General features: G+C 40.9%; 1 protein-coding gene across 2 annotated transcripts in view; it reads left to right on the top strand.

The window, feature by feature from the left end:
* The window catches only part of vps50 (VPS50 EARP/GARPII complex subunit), a 51785-nt gene extending 30087 nt beyond the window's left edge, over positions 1-21698 (top strand). The window contains exons 19-29 of one of the 2 annotated variants that reach the window (XM_068747019.1): positions 845-963; positions 1833-1939; positions 2956-3077; positions 4858-4935; positions 5320-5400; positions 14130-14278; positions 16344-16440; positions 16575-16733; positions 18336-18457; positions 20561-20750; positions 20879-21698. In XM_068747019.1, the coding sequence (XP_068603120.1) occupies positions 845-963; positions 1833-1939; positions 2956-3077; positions 4858-4935; positions 5320-5400; positions 14130-14278; positions 16344-16440; positions 16575-16733; positions 18336-18457; positions 20561-20750; positions 20879-20998 (1344 nt within the window). In that variant the 3' untranslated portion in view covers positions 20999-21698. The remainder of the gene's footprint in view (positions 1-844; positions 964-1832; positions 1940-2955; positions 3078-4857; positions 4936-5319; positions 5401-14129; positions 14279-16343; positions 16441-16574; positions 16734-18335; positions 18458-20560; positions 20751-20878) is intronic. The other variant, XM_068747020.1, reaches the window with a different exon arrangement.
* Positions 21699-22066: the final 368 nt, after the last annotated feature.

A 22066-nucleotide genomic window follows, 5' to 3' on the forward strand; every position in this document is an offset into this window, starting at 1 on the left:
TGCATTGTCTGACATGTAATTTAAGATGTTAAATAGTAACTGAAGCCTGTTGGGGTAGCTATAACGGCAGGGAAAAATGGAGTGGAGCTGCATGAAACAATGCAGCGTATCAGTCATGTAGTGATTTATCTGTGGCCCCACATCCATCAGGATTACAATACATTTCTACAACAGCAGTCATTAATAGTCTTTAGTCTCTGTATCTCTGAATTTGGAATAAAAAAAAAAAACCACAATGTTCGATCCTGTCTTTGTGTTAACTGCGGTATCCGGTGCAAGAAATGGAATTGATCGTGGAATTGTATGCATTTCTAGCCTATTTCTCCAGTTCAGGGATTACCACGGGCAATTAAATTTATATTTCAACATCCTCCACCTGAATTAACTCGCCGCTATTAGCATTTATGTTAGTCTGCAGTCTCACATACACCAGTCTTGCCTTGCTGGTATGGGCATGTCTTTGTTGTTTTCTTTTAATTGAACAGTCTGATTCCCGTGGTCCAACACCAGGCCCAAGTCAGCTGCTGGGAAACGGCCAAGGCCACCTGCAGGGATTGCTTTTGTTGTCACTGCAAAGGTCCTGCAGAATTCTGCAGGACCTAAAAAGTTCAATTTGTAAAACAATGCAGATACTTTTTACTTAACAAAATAAATTGATTTGACTGGGACACATGTGGTCTAAACCCTAACCCTTTCAATGAAATGTGTTTTTCAATCAAGAAAAAATGACTCGATACACCCTCTGCAACAATGACCCCCACTCACATCTTAAAGAACTGGTAATCTTTTTTTTGGGGCCATTATCTCTAAGGCCCTCTCTCTGATCTTTCTCTTACCGTTAAAGTACGAATCAGATGAGCTGGAGAAGAGTGTTTATCAAGATTACGACAGTGACAGCGACGTCCCGGAGGAGCTCAAGCAGGACTACGTTGATGAGCAGACGGGCGATGTCCCCCTCAAGAGGTCAGTTTCAATATTAGAAGTGGTGTGTTATTTATATATACATACGTATGAAGGTCTAATTATCGCAAAAAAATCCATTATTAGTATTTTATAGTTGGTATTATATATGCCGTCCTCTCCGACAGGAGTGAGACAAATATTCTGCGTACATCTGGATCTTTTTGTTGCAGCATGATGGAGTTCTGAATTGCATAATCCTCTCTGTTCAGTTCATTGTTTTTGTCAGTAAACCAACTAGACTGAATTATTTATTTGGCCTATGATTGTGTCCTTTCATGTGTTGGTGCATATCTGAGCGCCGATTCCAGATTTTGGTTTGCACAAGAAATTAGACACACTATTGAGGCTATTACTTACTCAGTAGCCTTTCAATACAGACACACGCTCACCAAGATCGATACATCACGTATTGTGCAATAATTTATGAATGTCCCTGTGATATTTGAGCTCAGTCTCATTATTTCACAGGTCTATGTTCACATGTTTTTGTTCTGTCGACACTTTTGATTTCCGCATGCGCATTGACCTGAAATGAGCCTATACTCACGAAAATGAACATTTCCCGTTCTCATAAGAACCGGTAATAGTTAATTATTGAATGGATTGCCTGGTCACATCCAGAAATTAGAAGCCCATGTAATAATATGTCTTGATGATTAGAGCTAGAGGTCTGGTGCCCCAGGACCCGCCAGTTCACAGGCTTCACTAAAGAGGTCCTACTGCACTTCCTGCCTTGTGTAATGGGTTCTGATGGATCAATTAGAAGCCTCTGACCCGTGCCAAGGTTTTGAACCTGGTCTATCATTTCTGAGGATTAGTGCTGCTAAAAACCGAGTCTCTCCTTTTATCATGACTCTGCCTCTCATTAGTGTGTCCAGGGAGACCATAAGAAGCAAGAAAAAGTCGGATTACAACCTGAATAAGACCAACATGCTAATTCTCACCAACACCACCCTCAACGTCATCCGGCTTGTCGGTGAGTCCTGAATAGAAACACAAGCACACTCCGCTACCACTTACCCCTCCTTGAGCACACTCGACCCAGGCGCAGTGAGCATTGTTTGCAGCCTGTTGAGATTCCATTTATTCACAGATGAAACCCACAGTGAATCACAATTGGTGCTCTGCTTCCGCCTGTATGACTGAGCGGCACTAATAATGGTTAGCCTTCACCCTGAGCGCTGACTTTTTGTTTCTGAAAGTTTGGTATAACTCACTCTAACACGACTGTGGAGCCCTTTCTTGGTGGAACATGACCCCCATGATATGATTTTCATTGGGAAAAGAAATTAGACGAGTATGCCGGCTGAACAAATCTTCTGCTATATGATTTTATTTAATTCATCAGCCCTATAGAGATCTACTGCAGTTCCTAGCATTTCCAACGATGGGAAAGATTTCACCTCACTCTTTATATCCCTTTTCACACTTGTTCCATAGAATCACTGTTCCTTTAATTTGTGTTTTTCACAAAGTGATTCAGAGTTGTATGAGCAAACTGAGTGAAAACTCAAAGTTTGACTCCACACAATCTTTTCTAATAAAATCTCTACAGGTTATTGATGGTTACATTTCTTCCGGAGGTCTTAGTGCAGACATTTAGAGAAAGGGGCATGAAAAATAGTAAATTGAGAGAAGCAGCGACAAAGCCATCTAGATTGAGTGAATACTTCCACCCCTTTCCTCCATTCATCAGTTTTCACTGGATGGTAATCTTGTTACACACCTGTACCTCAGTCCTTATTGCTTTTTAAATCGTTTTCCTTGAGTTTATGCAAATGCAATGTAATCCTGATAGAGTTCTATCCTCGAAGTTCTAGTTTACTATGCCAAACCTACTGATATTTAACTCTTTTAAGCTCCTGGAAGCAATAAAGACAAAAAAAAAAAACCTGCAATTTTATTCATTGCACCATGTTGAAAAGAAAGCATAAATCTGAAAAATGAAACAAACTTCCAGTTCACTGTTCATTTTCTGACGTCTAAATGCAGGGAAGTACATGCAAATGATGAACATTCTGAAGCCGATCGCTTTCGACGTCATCCACTGCGTGTCACAGGTCTTTGACTACTACCTGTATGCTGTCTACACCTTCTTTGGACGGAATGACACGGTACAGTGTTCATCACATTGCCCTTTTATGCCGTATTTATTTTTATTTATACTTATTGTAATAAGTCCTTCTTTACATACATGCTGCACATATATACTGGAGTCAAACCTTCCTTCCCTTGTCTTCTAAGCCTCACAATGTCCTTAATTTTACATGTTCTCTTTCTTTCGTATAGTGTCTCCTGTTTCCCGTCCCCTCTGCCTTTCCCCTTCTCAGCACTTTTATGTCTGCTTCGGTCTTAAAAACTCTCCCCCACTCTTCCTCATTAAGTGTAATTTTGTCAACCTAACCCATTATTGAATAGAGTCAAGGCATAGATATTTGATGTCTTCTCATGAAGATTAATAGATCATATTAATGTTCAAAGAAAAAATTACCTTAATCATGTCATTTTTATCTTATTTAGTTAATTACTGTCTTGTGGTTTGTGCAATTTCCTTTTTAAAATTGTAATGATTATTTTTGTACAGCATTTTAAGACACATCATTTGTAAGGAAAATTCTCTATGAATCAACTTATTTTCTTACATTTTGTCAAGTCAAGCTTTCAGAGTAATTAAGATGCATTATGTGTGTGTGTAATATTCATAAATGCTAATCAATAGCTAGGATGCTGCTGTGACTAAGGGTTTTGGAAAAGGGATTTTTTTTAAATTAGTTATTTAATATGGAAAGCTCCAGTGGGAGCAAACTAGATGTTTTTTATTTAAGTAAAGTAATGTTGATAGAGGAAAGACCGAAACGGATGGAGAGAAGATGAAGATGAAAGCCCATGTAGGTAACTCTTTTTGCACCATGGTGATGTGAAGGAGGAGACAGGATAGCTACCAAAATAAAGAAGAAAGCAAAGATGTTTTGAGACAAAGCTACACAGTCAGGAGAGATACAGTAAAGTGAGAAGATCAGAAAAGAAAAATATGGCATTGTTCTCTCTCTTCTTCCTCTTTCTCAGATTGCTGTGAAGCAGACGGAAATAGACTAGTACTGCACAGCATATCAATTTAGCATCCACATTGCATAATGTGCGATATAAAGTGAAACATGTCATTCTACACCTTAGAGGCGCTTGGTTCGTGAAGGTGAGATATGCTAGCTGTACCTTCGGCATCAGACCTGCTGTAAATATGCAGTGCTGTAGCCAAAATATGAGCCTCGTCTGTGGAGTCGGTGTCAGTTTGTTACCTTCCGGTTTGTTTCTGGTCTTGTCGGTGCCGTTTTGTGCTGAATCCTCTTTATTTAAAAGTTCTCTGATGGTGACAATATAACTACTTTTATTTATTCATATCGCAAAATATACTCTGGAGAATAAAATATTGCAGTAGCATTTTTTTCCAATATAGAGAAGACCTAATTTAGACTAGAATCTGTGATAGCGTTTCTTCACCTTAAAAGTTGGCCTTGCAATTTTCTACTTCAATGCAATTCAATGACAATTTTTGCTTTTAGGATAAGGGCAATTAAACGGCTCAACCAGCAATTTTGTCTATTAAATTTGAAGTTTGAGGATTCAAAAGAAACCCGTTTAATCGCACACACACAAACATTTAGTCTTCCCGCTGGCTTTATTTTAAGATGTCTGTATCAATGACGATACTGAATAAGATTTACTGTAACCCAAAGGTTACATGAGGTCAAGGGAGTCCATTGAGAATGCTTTCATGTGTGATGTTAGTAAACTAGGAGAAGGATTAATGTGTCAGTGATTTGCATTATCTACTTTTTACGTTGCTACCTTTTTTTCTTCTTCTTTGTGCTATCGCTATCCAATCATCACCCATAGCCTGTACCAAGCTCGCCTCTGCCAGCGAGTGGTGGCAGAGAGGCGGGCGGTGCCAGGATGGTGGGTCCAGTTTGCTTGGTAAGAGGAGATGATTAACGTTGCTTCTGCCTCGTGAATGCAACGTTACTAGTCAAAACTAGTTGTGGTGTGATTGATTTGAAGCCCTTAACGTGTGGCCGATTTTCCCTTCTGACATGAAACATCTGAAAGCAGTCAGAAGCAGTTCAATCAATGTTTGACTTGCCGTGCCTTGACCCTCTCCTCTCCTTCCGCCGCCGCCTCCTCCTCTTCTATGACTGCTGTAGCCTTATGTTTCCTCTTACCTATGCCTCCTCCTTATTTGGATTACTGTTTACTTACTAGAAGCAGCGAGTTTAGAGTTCTCAGATGAGAGATGTTCCCATGTATGCGTTCATGTTGTGGACACTCAGCTGTGTGTTTTTGTGTCTGTGTGTTCTGCAGTATGAGTCATCGGGTCTGGGCCTTATCAGCAGCAGACTGAGGACCACGTTGAACCGAATCCAGGAGAGCCTCATTGACGTGGTAAGTCTCTTTCTCCTCTAAACTTCTCTTTTAGTCACACTCTTCCATTGTCTTTCTCTTCACCTTCTCTTGTTACCTAATGCCTCCTCTAATCCGCTGACACAAACACACCTCCCTCGCCGGTGCCCATGTGCCTCTCTTCTCTTTATGCCTCTGTATTTTTTTTATTTTGCCCACCCGCTCCATGCTGCCTGACCTTGTCGCCACTAAATGCATTATGGGTCATCATTATCTGGCCAGTGGTCACGCACACCTCTCTCTCTCTTTAAGTGGTCACACAGAGGTTGATGTGTGTGTTATTCCATTAGCCTCAATCACATCTCCCCTCTATAATACTACGTAATAATTACAGTAACCCAATGCAGTCTGCACTCTGCACTTTTGTCCGATAGTGTCCCTCTAGTTTCTGTCTCCTCCATTACGGAATGATACAAGGATCGTCTCTGTCTCCGCCTTTCATTTATCGCCGTATGACAGCCCGCCTTCGGGCTGTGCTCGTAGAGGACACACTCGATCAACATTCTGGTCCTAATCTGAAATGCTGCTGAAGTTTTGTTCCTCCTTCAGACAAATGTGGGATTCTTCTGATATTTTTTGCTTTGTTTCGTGAGAAATCCCACTGAGCGTTATCCCTTGAGTTTAATTATGATGGATGTTTGAGCGAGAAGCTCAAAAAGCTCATATTGTCTACTTTTAAAATATGAAATGAAATAAATAAATACTTACTCTTCACCTGCGCTCGTTTAAAATGTGATTTGCATATATCTCATGTGTACACTATTATTCAGAAGTGTTTTAGAAACCCGATGATATTTGCACAGCTTTAATTTCCGGCAAATATAAATTGGAAAACAGGCCGATAAAGACGTAAAAAAAATGTCTTCCCCCAAATGTCATGTGCTATGCTTTGACTCACAGTAGACAATCAGCTGTGAGAAAATGAAAAAGAAAATGTTCTGTTACCGTCAGGTATTCCTGAATAACTGATAATTATTGAATTTCTCATTTTATCAAAAGCGGTGGGATTTTGTTTAATTTCTTGTCTGCACCACAGGCTGTAACTATTAAAAGATGTAATTTAGTGTTTTACTGTTTTCGAGCCATTTCAGAGAACCTTTTTTAGTTAATTTATCAAATGACGAGAAATTCCATAACAACCCAGGGATGCGCCTCAATCAAGCATAATTCTTTAACAAAAAAAGTCCACCATTAAGCAGTTTAGTGTATTTGCTGAGATGCCAATACAGACTTCCTAATCAATATTCATCAGTTATCTTTTATATAAGCTTGTTAAACTTGTTGGCCTCCTTCCAAACTGGTGTTGAAGAACACTAGATGCTGAAGTGCCATTTCAGCAACGTTATGGATGCTGTTTTCACAAAACTTGATCCACTTGAAGTCCAGTGCTCCTTCACTGTTATGGCTGGTAAACGGTAGATTATGCATTTCCGATCTGACTGCACGACAGAATCCAGCCTTGAACTCGCTCGATATAAAACACATCATAAAATGTCTTCTAGCAAAGTTCACAGAGAACCAAAAAGTAGCAACTAATTTGAATTGCAATCAGTTTTGGTGGGGGAAAAAAGTATTTTCTGGTGGACACAGATTGAAAAGTGAAAAACTAAACTTTTTGTGTGTGTGTGTGTGTGTGAATCCCGCCATACACACTGTGGCAGGCCAGTATGTTCATCTCGGATCAGAATAATCCTATCCCTTTGTGGACATCACAGGTTATGTCCCCTGGCTTGCTTACTCCACTAATTCCCCCTCTAATGTTTTGCGAATGCTTTTAGTCTGCCCTTTCTCATCTGCAAAACTATTTTATCTCAGTGTTGGAAAAATGACCTATTTTCTAAACTAACAAAGCACTCCCTATTATTTTTCCCCTCGCTCCCTCACTCTTTCTGCTCCTTACATCATGATCTACCGGGCACAAAAATTCTCACAGATATAATACACTTCCATTAAAAGTGATTGGATGTGTTGAATGTGTGTACCTGTCTGACAAACGTTGCTTTTAGTGTGTCATCATTAATATGCGGTTACCATGGTTCTAGTAGATGTGGGGGGGGGGGGGCATCTGTGTTATGAATCGTTCTCTTGAATATATGTGACTTCAGTTCAAAGTGGGCAGCAGATGCATGTATTCATGTTGCGTGCACATATGCCCCCCCCCCCCCCCCAACCTGCATACGAACATGCACGCCCATAAACTCCAGAGATTGCAGCAAGGTGGACCTCATTTGTAAACAAATTATAAAGTTAATTGCAAACTGCATTTCAGTTGAGCAGCTGTGAATCCTTCGGGTTTTGTTGCAACCGTTAGATCCCAGTACCAATGTGCTAGTAATGAGTTTGAATCCCATATGTATGACATTGAGAGTCTGTCTCACGTCTCAGGTTCTGAGTGGCTTCAGCCTAATTTGGGAGTTCCACGGGGAAAAGGGAAAAGTTCATTCCCTCTAAGTTCTGCATCTCCCTTATTCCTTATGCGCTCTCTTATGCTTGCGCGTCTCGGTTGGACAGTTTTTGATTCGAGGTTGCTCACTTTTCTTTGGAAGGTTGTGATTTTCTTTTTTTATAAATGCTTCATCTTTACCTGAATGTGAAGCTGGGAACTGATTTGCCTACTAAGAAACTAGCTGTGACATAAAATAATTACTTTCTTAGAAAAAAACAAAACCCTAACCCTCTGGTGAGATTTCTCGGGGCAGGTTAGTTCGCTGTGTAAGAATTATGCCTTACCTTCATTCATGGACAAATTGTCACTTCCAGAGAGTTCAGTTGTGGCCGCTGTTGAGAACCCTTGCTGCAAGGGGGCATTGCCAAGCAATTGCAAGGCCACCCATGATTCACCAACAATTCATTTCTCTAAATATTCAAACTACCAATATTTACCCTCTCAGTCAGTCAGTCAGCCCATTTTTCCCTTTCTCTCTCATCCCCTCCATTTTAATATGTTTGTCCAATTTCCTCCTTTTTTACCAGCTTCGTGATTACATGCCTCTCTACTCTCAGCACATGCAAAATTGTTTGTGTCATTCCTCTCACTCTATTGGCGCTTCTGACTGAACATAAAATTGTGCTTTTGTTCAGTTGTGTATATAGTTCAGTGTGCGGCATGAGCCCTGGCATGAAAATAATATATGTCAAAATTGTGTTTGATTTCCTTTTCCACCCTCGATTGAGTATTACTTTTCTGTAAGTCAAGTGAGCTTACTTGATTTACCCGCGTGTGTGTTTCTGCTTCTGGGTACCTGGCTTTTATGTACATTGATGTAAGGTTCTTTTGGCCCTGGCTCTGAAACCGAAATGAGAAGCCGGACAATTTCTGTGTTGGCACAAGCAATCTGGCAGTGAAGAGTGCTTGCACAAAATGGCACGTATACACACACTGACTGACAAGAAAGCATGCATATAACAAAGGGGAACAGATAAATGTTATGTAGGATTCCAGTCCAGCCTTGTGTCATTGCTATATTAAAATCTCTCTCCAACACACTCTTCAGGCTTTCTTTGTTTCCTCTATCTCCCAGTAGCAGAGCGATAGCAGAAGCTGCAGGGGGTCTTCTAAACTGGACCATCAGATTGGCCAGCTTTGATTCCATGCAGTCATGTTGTTCATCCGCCCGTGATGTCATTATTCTTCACGTTCCGCATACTTTTGTGAACTTTAGCCCTTGTGACCGCTCGCCTTTTGCCTCAAAATGGCTAAAAAAAAACAAGTACTTTCCAGGGAGAAAAAACATTTCTGCTTTTACAAAAACGGGTAAAATATGGAAACCAAAATCAGAAACGACCATTGAAGGATTGATAGAGAATGCAAGAAGAAAAAATAAATGTGTGACAGCTCTATTTTCACCTCAATGTTTCAAAAGCTCTGCAGTTTTACCTAATTAGTTTTTTTTTTTTAGGAAAATCCCCCATCCTGCCCCGCTGCCATTCATAGGAGGCTCTGGCTGATGTCACATACAAATTAGTTCTGAATCTCATTTTCCAACTAGTGGCTTTGTTGTGGACGTCACGCTCTCTGTGAATGGTACGACCAACCAGAACGGATTACCGTTTTTACAGGGATTATGGTCCATAATTATTATGGTTCCGTGGTGTGACTGTTTACTCTGTGGTTGTCAGGGTATCACGAGTATTGATATTTTGTAGGAGTGGCAGTGGGACACACACACACACACACACACACACTGTCGTTGGTGGATCGAGTTGCAGGTCATGCTTCCCTCCCAGGCTTGGTGAGGAAACAAATGATCCCCACGGATACAGTATCTCCCTCTTCTTTCAACTTCTCATCAAATTCTTCCGATGACTCATCACATCACCCAGCAAGACCATGAGCAGAATTATGCACATTGATTTCGGTCTCATTTGCATTCTGCATTAATTTTGGTTCCTTCCTTTTCGCAACTCTAAAATTTCAAGTTTCTTCTTGTGTGTTTTTATTTTTTCAAGTCAAAGCAGGTGTGTAGACCAGCTCTGGGAAAAGAAGCTGCCAGAGACGGAGGCTTCGTGTCACACAAAATGAATGAAGGTCCTAATTCCATTTGACATTCATCTAACGGGAACCAAATTTTCTAGTATTAGAGTGACAAAGAGGGGCGAGAGGATCTACTTGACAGTAATTGCCTCGTAGCCTGTCCTCTCAGCTTGTCCATAAATCTCAATGGAATGGATTGAAGAGGGGTAAGTAGTCAATCAAGATAGATTGGACTATTCCAACTGCAAGATCGCATTTCAAGCCTCCTGCTGGTTCGCCTCTTTGATGACAAGTTATCAAGCTCGCATAGTTGACCGAACTTTTCCAATGAAGGATTTTATTTAATTTTTCATGTTCTGCGGGGGATAGAATTTGAAAATAATTATGCATTTTTAAGTTCTGCTTAAAGGGCTGGTGTTTGAAAGACAACATTTCTGGTGGTTAATCATAGATTTAGATTCCGTGTGCAGAAGCGTAACTGGTAGCTCGGCTTCTTCAAAACTTATTTTTTTTTGTGCTTCAAAATGCCCTAGATTTGCAATTAAAGAAATTGGCAATGAAAGAAACCTTTTCAGAAGCCTGTATCTTATTGGTCAGTTGTTTCTGCTCTTAATAAATTCCGATGCTTGAATGTCACATCGAAGCCCCTGAAAACTTGATGCAAACTGTGTGTTTGTCTTTGTTTAGATTTAGCTCGAGGGATGCTTTGGGCAACACAGGGAAACAACTGTATTCACATTTCTGTTTAAATAATCCTACATTCATTCATTTATCCAAAATACGGGTCCCAGGTTATGCGAGATGAGTCGCCAGCTCATTACAGGCCCATAATCCCACATTGGGATTCTGTATCCTGATGGATGCAATAATAATAATAATAACACACGTCATGTGTTATTATTGGACAACATTAATCAAATAATATAAATATTATGAAGCTGATTAATGTAATTAGACCAACATTTTTTTTTTTTGTGATTTGTCATTATACTGTATTGTAGTAACTTCTTTTCCACATCCGCCACCTTTTTGTATCTCACTTCACGCATTTCATGTGACGGATCTCTCAGATTTAGCGGCGAGAGGGAGCTCCCGTCTCCCCTCCCCAGGTGGCTGCTGCTCACTGATAAGGGCTTGTTATCCCATCTCAGAAATACCTCAGGCTGTTGCTCAAAAATGGAGCTGCAGAAGACAACTCAACCAGAGGATGTGTAGAAAAAAAAGATCCAGCGATCAAATAGATGCTCCTGCAAAGTTCGACTCAGGACTTGAACGTAATACATAGAGATGCAGATGTGGACACTTTTTGGGTTCTCCCCGGTAGAGTTGTATAGGAAGCTGTTGTTGAGTGCAACAATCGAGTAAAATATACTGACTCATAGTGGAAGTAGATGTTTTCCCTGTAAGAGAAGAGTAAGAGATTCATTGTGTGATTGATTGTGTTCTTGTGTTAGCATGGCTTCTATTAGCTGACTTTTGAGAAAGTTCAGGTGGTCAAATTAATGCATGTGCACGCTATTCTGCAGCAGCTTGATCGATCGATGTACTGTAGCGTACAGCAAACGTTCTTGCTGCCACTAAGGGAGGACTGCAGCACTAGAAATGCAGGAACAAAAACACGGCACAGTAATCCAGCTGCCATTAACTAATTGCCATTATCTTTATATTTGCTTTACTATTATTATTAATAATAATACTTTCATTGCAAACAAATAATTTATATATGGACCAATTTGCTTCAGGTGTGAATGCAAGCGTAGAATTGCTTTATTGTGAAACCACTAAATACTTTAAATGGGCCTAATTGCCTAGACTCCTGATCTTCTATCAGTGGAGTTCTTTCTGTCACTGTCGGTGCTCGTGAAATTGAACTCCGCTTTTGGCATGCTAATGCACCTGTGCGAGCAATAAGCCTTTTAGAGAGTTTCCCCAAACCAAGATGCATTTATCATGAAATGGAATCAAATACAATGAAGCCGTGCATGCATTTAGCATTTCAACTCTTACATTATTACGTAATCTGATATTTATTTTGTTCAAGTTGTAATTATTTTTTAGCTTAAATAAATTTTAGATTTTTGTTCCCTCTCAGGCTACGCATTATCAAAACAAAGACCTATTCATGGTCATGGTTTTGCGTTTCTCATAGCACGGCTACTCTTTCTCTTTATCATGTTAATCAGAATATTCATATTCCAACAGTCAATATTTGTGAGACACGAGTCAGTGAGCAATAATAATAACCGTAATCTTTAGACTAGCTATGGCATTATTCTTACTTTCCATACAGTAATTTTTCTCTTCTTATTTTCCACGGCTTTCTCCACTGCTTATGCAACTGTTTCCATTTTTATCCTCATTTCTTGTGTTTATGCAGATGTCACTCTTTAGTTTCTCAAATGTTAAAAACTGCTGAAAATATTTCCTTAGTACTTCCCACAGCTCCATAGAAGTAGAGAAAATCCATAGGATGATGGAAGAGATGATTAACCTGATTGTACCTGCCTCTGCATTTTGTCCAATGTCTGCCAGCAGCCACAAGGATTACTGATCTCAAGTTGTAATTGTCACAGGATTGAGAAATCTATTGAACAAAAGTAGTTTAGTTTTAATTTGTAGGATTGCTGAGTAAATAAGCCTCCTCATCTCAGCCTCTTTTGCATTTATTTCTTGACTGAAAACAACAGGAACATTTAAATTGTGTACTTGTTCATCCCGTTTACGTGCGGGATGCCTTCTGAAGTCGCAGCGGTGATTTGCATGCTGTTCTGCAAAAAAGTCATTTGAATATTCAGGAGCACCGAGGACAGACAGCAGTGGGAAATTAGGTTCATAACATTCAATCAAATCATGTTTATCATTTTGAGCATGTAATAATATTAAATCAAGCATCTCATAAAACAATTAACATGAGGTAGGCCTTCAGTGCAGTTGCTGGATCACAATCAGGTTACACTCGAAACAGGTGAAATTGTAAAACCCTGCTGACGAAGCCGCAAATCACCAAAGCTCAGAGCACATCTAAAAAAAATTATTTTTCTCTTTACTGCTTCAGCATTTCAAAGTTAGAGCCACAGAATCTTAAATGTCATGGATGTGTTTGTTTTTGTACCGGTAAATGCTTTTACCTGAAGAATCCCCACAGAGTCAGATGCTACTTGAAAAGAAACAGCATGCCGTTTCTCACAGCAGTCTTTCAGAAGGAATATTTGTTATTTTCTTTATTTGGAGTGAAATTAAAATAGACCAAACCAGACGTCACTGCAATGTTAGATTAATGTAGCTTGCAGCAGCAAGGATAGAATTCAAGTGATGGCACAGAGCTGTTGGGGCGATGCTCTGAGAATTTGACAGCCGTGGTGGATGAGAATAAGATGTTTAGAAACCTTCAAGCATAAAATGGCTAAATCAACCATCCACATAGAATCACTTGGTTTTGCAGCTCAACTTGTAACAGAACAGCTTTTTTCTCATGCATCTACATTTACGCCTGCATTTATACATTTAGAAAATGCAACGTCGCCCAGCAGAGGCAGATCTAAGAGGATAAATGAGACAAAGACATGGGCCCGATCACGAGCTTGCGGGCTCGATCGGAATCGGACGTTAGCTCCCGATCAGGACTCTGATATATATGGATATTCATTGTCATTACTTTTTATCAGATCTGGAGTTACGCTGTGACATTTTTTATTCATTTTCTGCCAGTTTGCTGCTGGTGAGTGAGACGAAGGAAAGAGTTCAATGTGAATGATCTGATACAGCATGACTCGCTATCATTTGTTTATTAAATTGCTATTGATCTCCCAGAGGCTGTTTAAAGGGGATTTGCAGGTGGCATGGCTGTCTCATTCATCACGGCCACCTGGAAATCACTTAGAGAAAATAATCCCATCCTCCGTCCTGTATGGAATCTCGATGGCTTTGTGCACAGATATAAATCACTGTGATTGATGGGAGGGGAATTTGGATGAAATCTTTCCTTTCTATTTCAATTGCTTTTCAAATGAGGGGATTTTTCTGTGTGGATGCTGGATGATGCAATGGGGAAGATAAACCGTTGCTGCATGTTGGGTCAGCAAACTGCTTTGTGCTCTTTGGACGTAACTGAATTCTGCAGTCTTTGAATTTTGTATTGCTGGCAGCTGGTGGCCTCTGTTCACGGGTTAACAGGTGCTTCTGCGTCTTTCTGCTTTATCTGCTTTGTAACGTGCTTGTCCACCGCTGTGACTTCCAGGAAGCGGCGTCGGAGAATTCAGGAGTCCACGGCCCAGCAGAGGACAGGAAGGAGAAGGTGCCCAGCCCCCACCTCAGCCAGCTGGTGGTGCTCACCAATGGTGGGACTCTCTACGGCCTAGCACAGAGGGTGGTGGCCACCGAGTCTCTGTAAGTACACGCTAATAAATCCACACAGTGATGCTACCTGGAAAAATAGAGTAAGCGTGAACCCATACGCAATGAGGGCAGGTCTTGTTTCACGCTGTGACTTCCTGGCAGTTTAGGTCTGTCAGAGCGTTATCTCTGATCCAGTTAAGGTTCTGGCTAACTGCCTCGCCTCAAGGTCCACATTATTCCATTAGTCAGCGCTTCATGGCAAAGTAATCATTTGGTAGGTGTGTGTTTGCGTCACAATGTTTCTGTTTACATGCACACGAATACATTTTGTGAAATTTGAAAGGGAAAAAAATTAACTAGAATAAGAGATTAAGAGACATATTTTACCTCTACGGGATCTGTGCGGTTATAACGGCGCTCAGTCGCTATTACAATAAAATGCTGACTTGACTAAGTACTCTTGCACAAAGCTTTCTGGTATATGAGGCCGGCAAGCTCTGGAGAATAATCACAGTAAAAGCACTGAAGTGCAGATTTGAAGATATTTCCTGGGTAAAATGTAAAAGAACATGATTCCCTTGGGTCAAAGGAGAGAGATTTATTCAGACCAGAACTGCAGGATAAGGTTTTCTGTCTGAAAATGGGCTTATTTTTTGTTTTTTACTTGAAAGGCAGCATGCCTTAATATTGTGAAACCCTCTGAAGTCAGCAGCGCCGTTTTTTAAAAATGATCATGACAAAAGAAGAAAGCTGAGACATTAGCTCTGGAAGGTGCGCCTTCAGTTGTTCTTGCTGATGTCTTATTTATACAAGCATGATCAGATAAATGTGCTTTTTCTCTCACCGCACTACCAATGCTGCCGAGATAAACACAAGCTGTTCCAGTTGAGTTTCTCTGCTCCATGAAAAAGAACAAAGGTCTGTGGGCTCTGTTATAAGATGCTGGCTGCGTTTAATACGGTGTTTATAACAGCTTTATAACAATCAATGAAGAGGCACAGTTTGGAGGTTCATTCTTGAGTCTTGGATTTGGTTGATTTTATTTCTGTTAAGCGCTGCTCAATCAGTTGTGACATCACTATATTATGTAGTTCAGTCCTCTCATGCGCTCTCAGTTCGTTATTCAATGTGCTGGAAACGCGTCAGAGCTATCTATTCGGCCGGGTCAAAAGGTCTTTATGCAATCAGAGTTGAATTCACAGGAAAAAGGGGGATTATTCTGCCTATGTGCCATCGCTTTTGGCCTCGATATTATTCAAACTTAAATCCGAAAAGAAATTGCCTTTTCTTTTGTTCGCCATAATTCATAACTCGCTTTGTGAGGTGAGAACTGATTATTTGGAAAGTAGTTTTTACAGAGCACATGACCGCAGGGTTGGCGGATGATTTATGAAGTGAGGGCACCTGAGTCGGTTTAACTGCATTTAATCATGCAGGACAGTTGCAACAAATACAACATTTGCACACAAATATTTTCCAGACTGTGCAGAACAGCTTAACTTGTCATATTACCAGAATGAAAAGAAGCCCGACTTTTCTTGTGTTTTTGGCTTCCAAGTAAAAACCTTTCTGGAAGTTTTGTGTGATTGAAGAATTGTCTGTGAAACTGGACAACATGAGTCTGTGTGACATCACCCGGCCCTCCGGCAAAAGGTGAAATCATCCAGAGAGACCCATGAAAAACGTATTCATATTTGTACCTGGAGCATGTTATAAATGAGCCTTTAGATGTCTGCTGACAAGGTGATGACCTCCAGGCCATAAGGGGCGCTGTTGGTGGACCACTTGAGGACGCCCTCTTCTGATCTGCGGCGACAGCTTTGGGTGAAAACTAAGAAGAGTTCTGTTTGGAAAGCTGACACGAGCAGCGCTCTTCTGCCAGGACCTGAGTCCACAGCGGTGATGGCTGCCATCCAGGAATGTAGATTAAATCTCATCCAGCCAGCCGGCCTCTCCATCTGATTTGGCTTCTAGATTGTAAAATACTCATTGTTCACTGGAATAAGTGAATAATGTAGGAGAAGACTATGTGGCAAAATAAAAGTGCAAAAGGTTTTATAAAATAAATCATTGGGCCCACCAGTGGAATGAAATGACTGTCTGCTTTTTTCTTCAGTGTATTTCTGGCCGAACAGTTTGAATCCCTCCAGTCCCACCTGGACACAATGATGCCTGCAGCCAAGAAGCCATTCCTCCAACAGTTCTATTCCCAGGTATTTTTTACACCTTCAATATAAAGAATATGCATTTACAGTTCAGGCAAGGTTGCACCAAACCATTCAAATCAACATTTTCTGTAATAATGTTGACACTGACACGTTTGTGCGCTCTGCTCGCTCCCCCTCAGACGGTGTCTACAGCCAGTGAACTCCGGAAACCCATTTACTGGATCGTCGCAGCCAAAGCTATAGACTATGAACAAATGCTGCTCCTTATGGCCGGCGTTAAGTGGGACATCAGGGAGATTATGTCGCAGCATAATGTTTATGTGGACGTCCTATTGCAGGTGAGAGTTACTCAAAATGATAGGAAGAGAGTTTCTATATTTGGAGTAATTCATATTTTTTCACCGCCTGAGGTTAAAGGAACACAAAATGAGGCCGACGTGACGTTTTTTTCCATTCTGCCGTTTTTCTCACTGTGTTTTTGAAAAACAATCTCGGTTGTCCCTTTGACATGCGTTCCATTTACGTAAAGTATTACTCCTTATTATTCCATTTTAAGTGACCTTCCTTGAGTTTGAATTCAGTTTGGGTTCTTTAATGTCAATAATTAGGAAAGGGTTAAATAATTTACATTGTTGCATGCAGATCTACAGCGAAGTTTCAGCATTACAAGACAGTCAAACTCATCAGACACACATGCTTTTGGAAGTGTCCCACTCCATCTGTGTCTCATGTCCGCTTTTTCCATTATACATTTTACATGAAGTGAGAGGGCACACCGCTCACAAGGGGTCACAAGGATACATTTCCATATATGCATGGTGTATCACGCATAAAATATTAAGGGAACTCACTCTTTAAAGAAAATCCCAAAATCATTTTGAGTTATGCAGCTAATCCTAATTTATTTATTCCATGAAGTAAACTGTTTAATCAGAAAAATTCACTCTGGTCTGGTTTAAATGCTGAGCAATGTAAAAAAAATAAATAAAAAAGGTCCAGCTGATGACCTGATACGATGCGTATTGCAACTAGCATGTACTTTTCCCCAACAGGCTCTAACAGCCTCCTCTGTCAACTTGTCAGTCAGTTGTAATTCGTATGGATTTTGACATGTGCAAACATTTTGTTGTACTGCACTCGGGAGAATATTTTATTCATGAATTCAGCTTGATCACTGGCATTCAAGAATGACATTGATTTGCATATAAAGTGGCAAGGAAATGCAGCGCCTGAGAATGACTTCTAGACAGAATGCTGTAGTAACTATTGTAGGCTGTTTGTGAATGAATAGCATTTCATTCTCGGGTAGGAAATGAATAGCGGTTGCTCCCGTCTTCAAGTTCAGGTTCATTTTTAAATAAGATGCAGTTTGAATTAAAGCCATCATATATATATATATATATACATATATATCTGCCACATCGCAGCAACACATTCATTATATTTCTGAACGGTCCTTATAGACTGCAGTTTGTTCCCTTTAAACAGCATCATAATCATAATGGTATAATTTGATCGATCAATAATTGAACAGGGTGCATTGGGTACACAGCGAGCGAACGGCCCAGCCAAAACCCCTGCTTGTGCAAAGTTTGTATGGCGACAGAGAGCGGGACCAAAACACGGTACGAATGTGCACGGCTTCCTTGTGTTCAGATAGGAGAGGTGAATGCTGGGAATCTTCTTGGAACACAAAGCTGGGAGCGATTCAGGGGAAACGTATCTGTTGTTTCTCATAGACTTTCATTTTGTTCATTTTCCCAACGTTATAAAGTTGGTTACTTGTTCCACTTTGTTGTATAAATGTTGTATATATCTATATCTACACAGCATATCATGCACAAGTTAATTTGATGTCGTTATAGTACCAGGCCGACAGAAGTCTGGCCCCATATTTTTCTCTATTCGGGCTAACGGGCGCTTCGTCTTCATCTTCCCAGGAGTTTGAGCAGTTTAACACGCGGCAGGAAGACGTTTCCAGACATGTCCGCATCCCGCTGCCCGTGTCCAACGTGCTGTGGGAGCACTGCATCCGCCTGGCAAACAGGACCCTGGTCGAAGGGTAAGAGAACCGGCATCCAGATGATGTGTGCCGCCCCGTGTCATTTTTGTGTTGTGGTGATTTTATTTTTGTGGGTCACTGTGACTTGTTGTGAAAATGTCTGTTGGATTTCCCCGTTGTCCTTCTTTACCAGACACACTCCTGAAAGCAGCAGTTTGATGTTGTTTGTTGTCTATTTTGACCATTACATCAATCTGTCCTTCAAAACTGGCAAAACAGCTCCTCCTTGTACTTGTATATTTTTTTTAGAGGTTTTTAATGGATGTTTTGGTATGAGGAGACACGAGTTGAGGCAAATCTGATTGTTGTTCCTGCACTAATGCATTATGGACTTCTCTGCATCCTTGGTGTATTTATGTTTATCCTGCAGATGAGACGCCGTCCGTCACTTAATCTTCAAACCAATTTAGAACTGATTTAAGAAGTTAAAGCGATGAAGATGAAATTTGTTTTTGCTATAAATGCACACACATTTTATGGTAATTACATGTCTTTGGTAATTCATGGAACTGAAATGTATTGTGTAGAAGTTGATTAAATGCATTTATTTATAACTGATGGTTTCAAGCCTATGGAATATAACGCATTTAATTACTCACTCAGCCCAAGGTAGGGTTTTCTTCATGTATTTACGCTCTGACAGAAACTGTTCAACAAGCACCTCATGTTAATGCTACAAGGGAAAAACAAATCTGCACCAGAAATACTCATTTTAGCATAAAGAATTATTGTAAAAAATGTATGCAACCACAACAAAGTCAGTCCAAACATGCGGAATATATTTATTCAGACTTCAATCTGCTTCCTAAGGCCACTACCAGAGTCACCAATCAGAGCCTCTCTGGGGAGACTCACAAGGATTCCCATCGAGGAGGAGGAATAGTTTACCTCTTTGTGTATCTGGTTTCTCTCTGTCCCTCAGCTGAACATCTGAACCTCATAAACTCCAAAAAGAAATGTAAATTTTTTTGTCTAGTCCTACAGTATAAGAACAGCACCGGGATCTTTGGAGTCGTTCCCCTTCTGCCATCTCATTCTAGCCCCTTTCTCCATTAGGGAATGGCATGACACAGGGCGTTAGCGAAAATAGAACACTCTTAAAACATCCTTTGTGATGCATCTTTCCACTGTCACACCTGTAAGCAAGACATGTGGGTTATGAATGATAGGTGACAAAACACCCGAGTGCTTTGTTTTTTCTCGGCGTCTCTTAAGATGTGCGAAACAGGCTTTTAGATCGGCGGTGCGATTGGGGGAACCCCCCCCGATCAGATGGCCGGACGCTCGGCAACATGAAGGCGGCGCAGCTGGGTGGTGAAGAGGCACGCTGCGAAGAGATGCCGGTTATCACAAGGTTATGTCTATTTAATTGGAAATAAAAAACAAATAGCCTCATGCCGTCTATAATTTGTGAAAGTTGTACAGAGGGGAGTTCGCATGGGTAATGGCAGATGCAAAAAAAATAGTTAACGTCAAAACAAATGCTTGTAAAGTCGTTCACGGCTTGCCAAGTGTTTAAGTCCGTGTTGCTGTGTGTCGAGGGAGAACTGAGCAGATGGCAGAAGTCTGTAAGAGCAGCTGAAATTCGAAGAGCGTTGCGGTCGTGCTGCGCCTCTTTTGTTCATTGGAAAGGGTTCAGAAGTTCTCTTTAGCAGATGTGTTGGGAGGAAACATGTTCCCTTCACTTGGTAGGTGAGGCCAAGTCTCCCCCTGTTTAGGCCAACATTCTCTCTTTAAATCCCCTTCCCCTCTGGAGCTCAAAGGCAGACCGCTCATTTGGATTTGTTTGCGCTCCGACTCGCTCAGCCTGTTGTGCGATCATTTCACCGCCCGTTGACTGGAGTTTCCTATGAACAGAAGCTTAAGGCACCGAATAGAGGAAAGGAAAAGGAAAGAAACACAAAGTGCTTCCCGTCATCTGCTAAATTGCATTGACATTTCTTTGCTGCGGAAGTAAAGTTCCAACATCAACCTGCGGCCAAGACCTCTGATGATTTCCATGCATCGAGAGAAAAATAAAACTGTTCATTGATTCCCAGCCGTCCCGCCCTAAACCTCCTCGATGCTTACCTCCTCTTAACGCATCCGAGTCTTTGCTTCCAGCTATGGTAACGTGAAGAAATGCAGCAATGAGGGACGCGCCTTGATGCAGCTGGACTTCCAACAGTTCCTCATGAAGCTGGAGAAGCTGACCGATCTCCGGCCCATCCCCGATAAAGAGTTTGTCGAGACCTACATCAAGGCCTATTACCTCACGGAGAGCGACATGGAGCAGTTCATCAAGAATCACAGGGTGAGCGTGAAGCCGGCTGGTACTGTTCAACGCTTAATGCGATGCCCTTTTCTTTTTTTATGACTGTCCTGTGTGTGTGTGTGTGTGTGTGTGTGTGTGTGTGTGTGTGTGTGTGTGTGTGTGTGCAGGAGTACTCCATGAAGCAGCTAGCCAATTTGGTGAATGTTTGTCTGGGCTCGCATATAAACAAGAAGGCTCGTCAGAAACTGTTGGCGGCCATCGATGACATTGACAGACCCAAGAGATAGAATGAGGTCAAACCGGTTCCTGAACGCATCAGGCAGCCAGCGAATGCAGCACTCCCAACTTCCCAGAGCGGTCATCTTGTGCTGTTTCCATGTTCACTAGACGCTAATCATCAGTTAAACTGCAGTAATTATGCGGTCAAAAACACAAACTAGACTCTTGTTGACCTCATGTGAATGGAAATAATTACTACATCCAGTGTGCCTCCGGTAAGGAAATATTTAGTTGGGTTTTCCAATTATAAAAAAAAAATACAGGAACTACCAGTGTGGGATGAAAGGCAGCTGGAATTCAGTCAATTTCTGGCACGACTCCTTCCTTGAAATCTGACTGTTGCGTAATATTGACAAGTTTTGTGGTTTTGTGGCACGACTGAAGTTAAAGTTGTTGATAAAGCGTCATATTTTGTGTGCAACTATTCCAAGAAAAACACTGTAAATGTGAATGTTTTGAACAATGTCTGTATTTATTTCTTTGCTTTATGTCGAGTTTGAATTTTATATAATTGCAGGAATTGTATTGTGCATTTATCGCCTCTGTGTATCTTGTAACATATGAATTTAGCATAACCTGAATATTTAAGCTTATCGGATCAATAAGATTATCTTGTAAGAGTCAAGTTAACTGCAGTGAAAATCATTAGTCAATCTGTGACTGTACGTTGAAACACAATGATTCCAACACAATAAATATAACTCCGTAACAGTGGACGGTAATTGTGTTACTTTGTTTTAAGCTTATTCCACCAGCGGCATGAATAAACTGCATCTATAAATCACGTCCAGAATTCAGAGTCTCCGCCCCGGCAGCTTTCCTCCGTTGGCTGCGACCATTCATCAGATTGTATCTGCTACCTTTTTCAGCAGCGCCGCTGATCATGCTAATGATGCTCGACTCAGCCTGGAGCTCGGACACTGTCGTGGTAATTAATTGTCTGGTTGACCAGGATCAACTGAAAGAGCTGTGAAGGTCTCCTTCCAACTTTTAGGAGTCCAGTGTTCGTATTAGCATGCAAAAGTTGTTTTTGAAGAAATCTCTTTAAAAAAAAAAAAGAAATGTGTTCCCGTGTT

Source organism: Brachionichthys hirsutus, chromosome 13 (genome assembly GCF_040956055.1).
Source record: "Brachionichthys hirsutus isolate HB-005 chromosome 13, CSIRO-AGI_Bhir_v1, whole genome shotgun sequence".
NCBI lineage: Eukaryota > Metazoa > Chordata > Actinopteri > Lophiiformes > Brachionichthyidae > Brachionichthys > Brachionichthys hirsutus.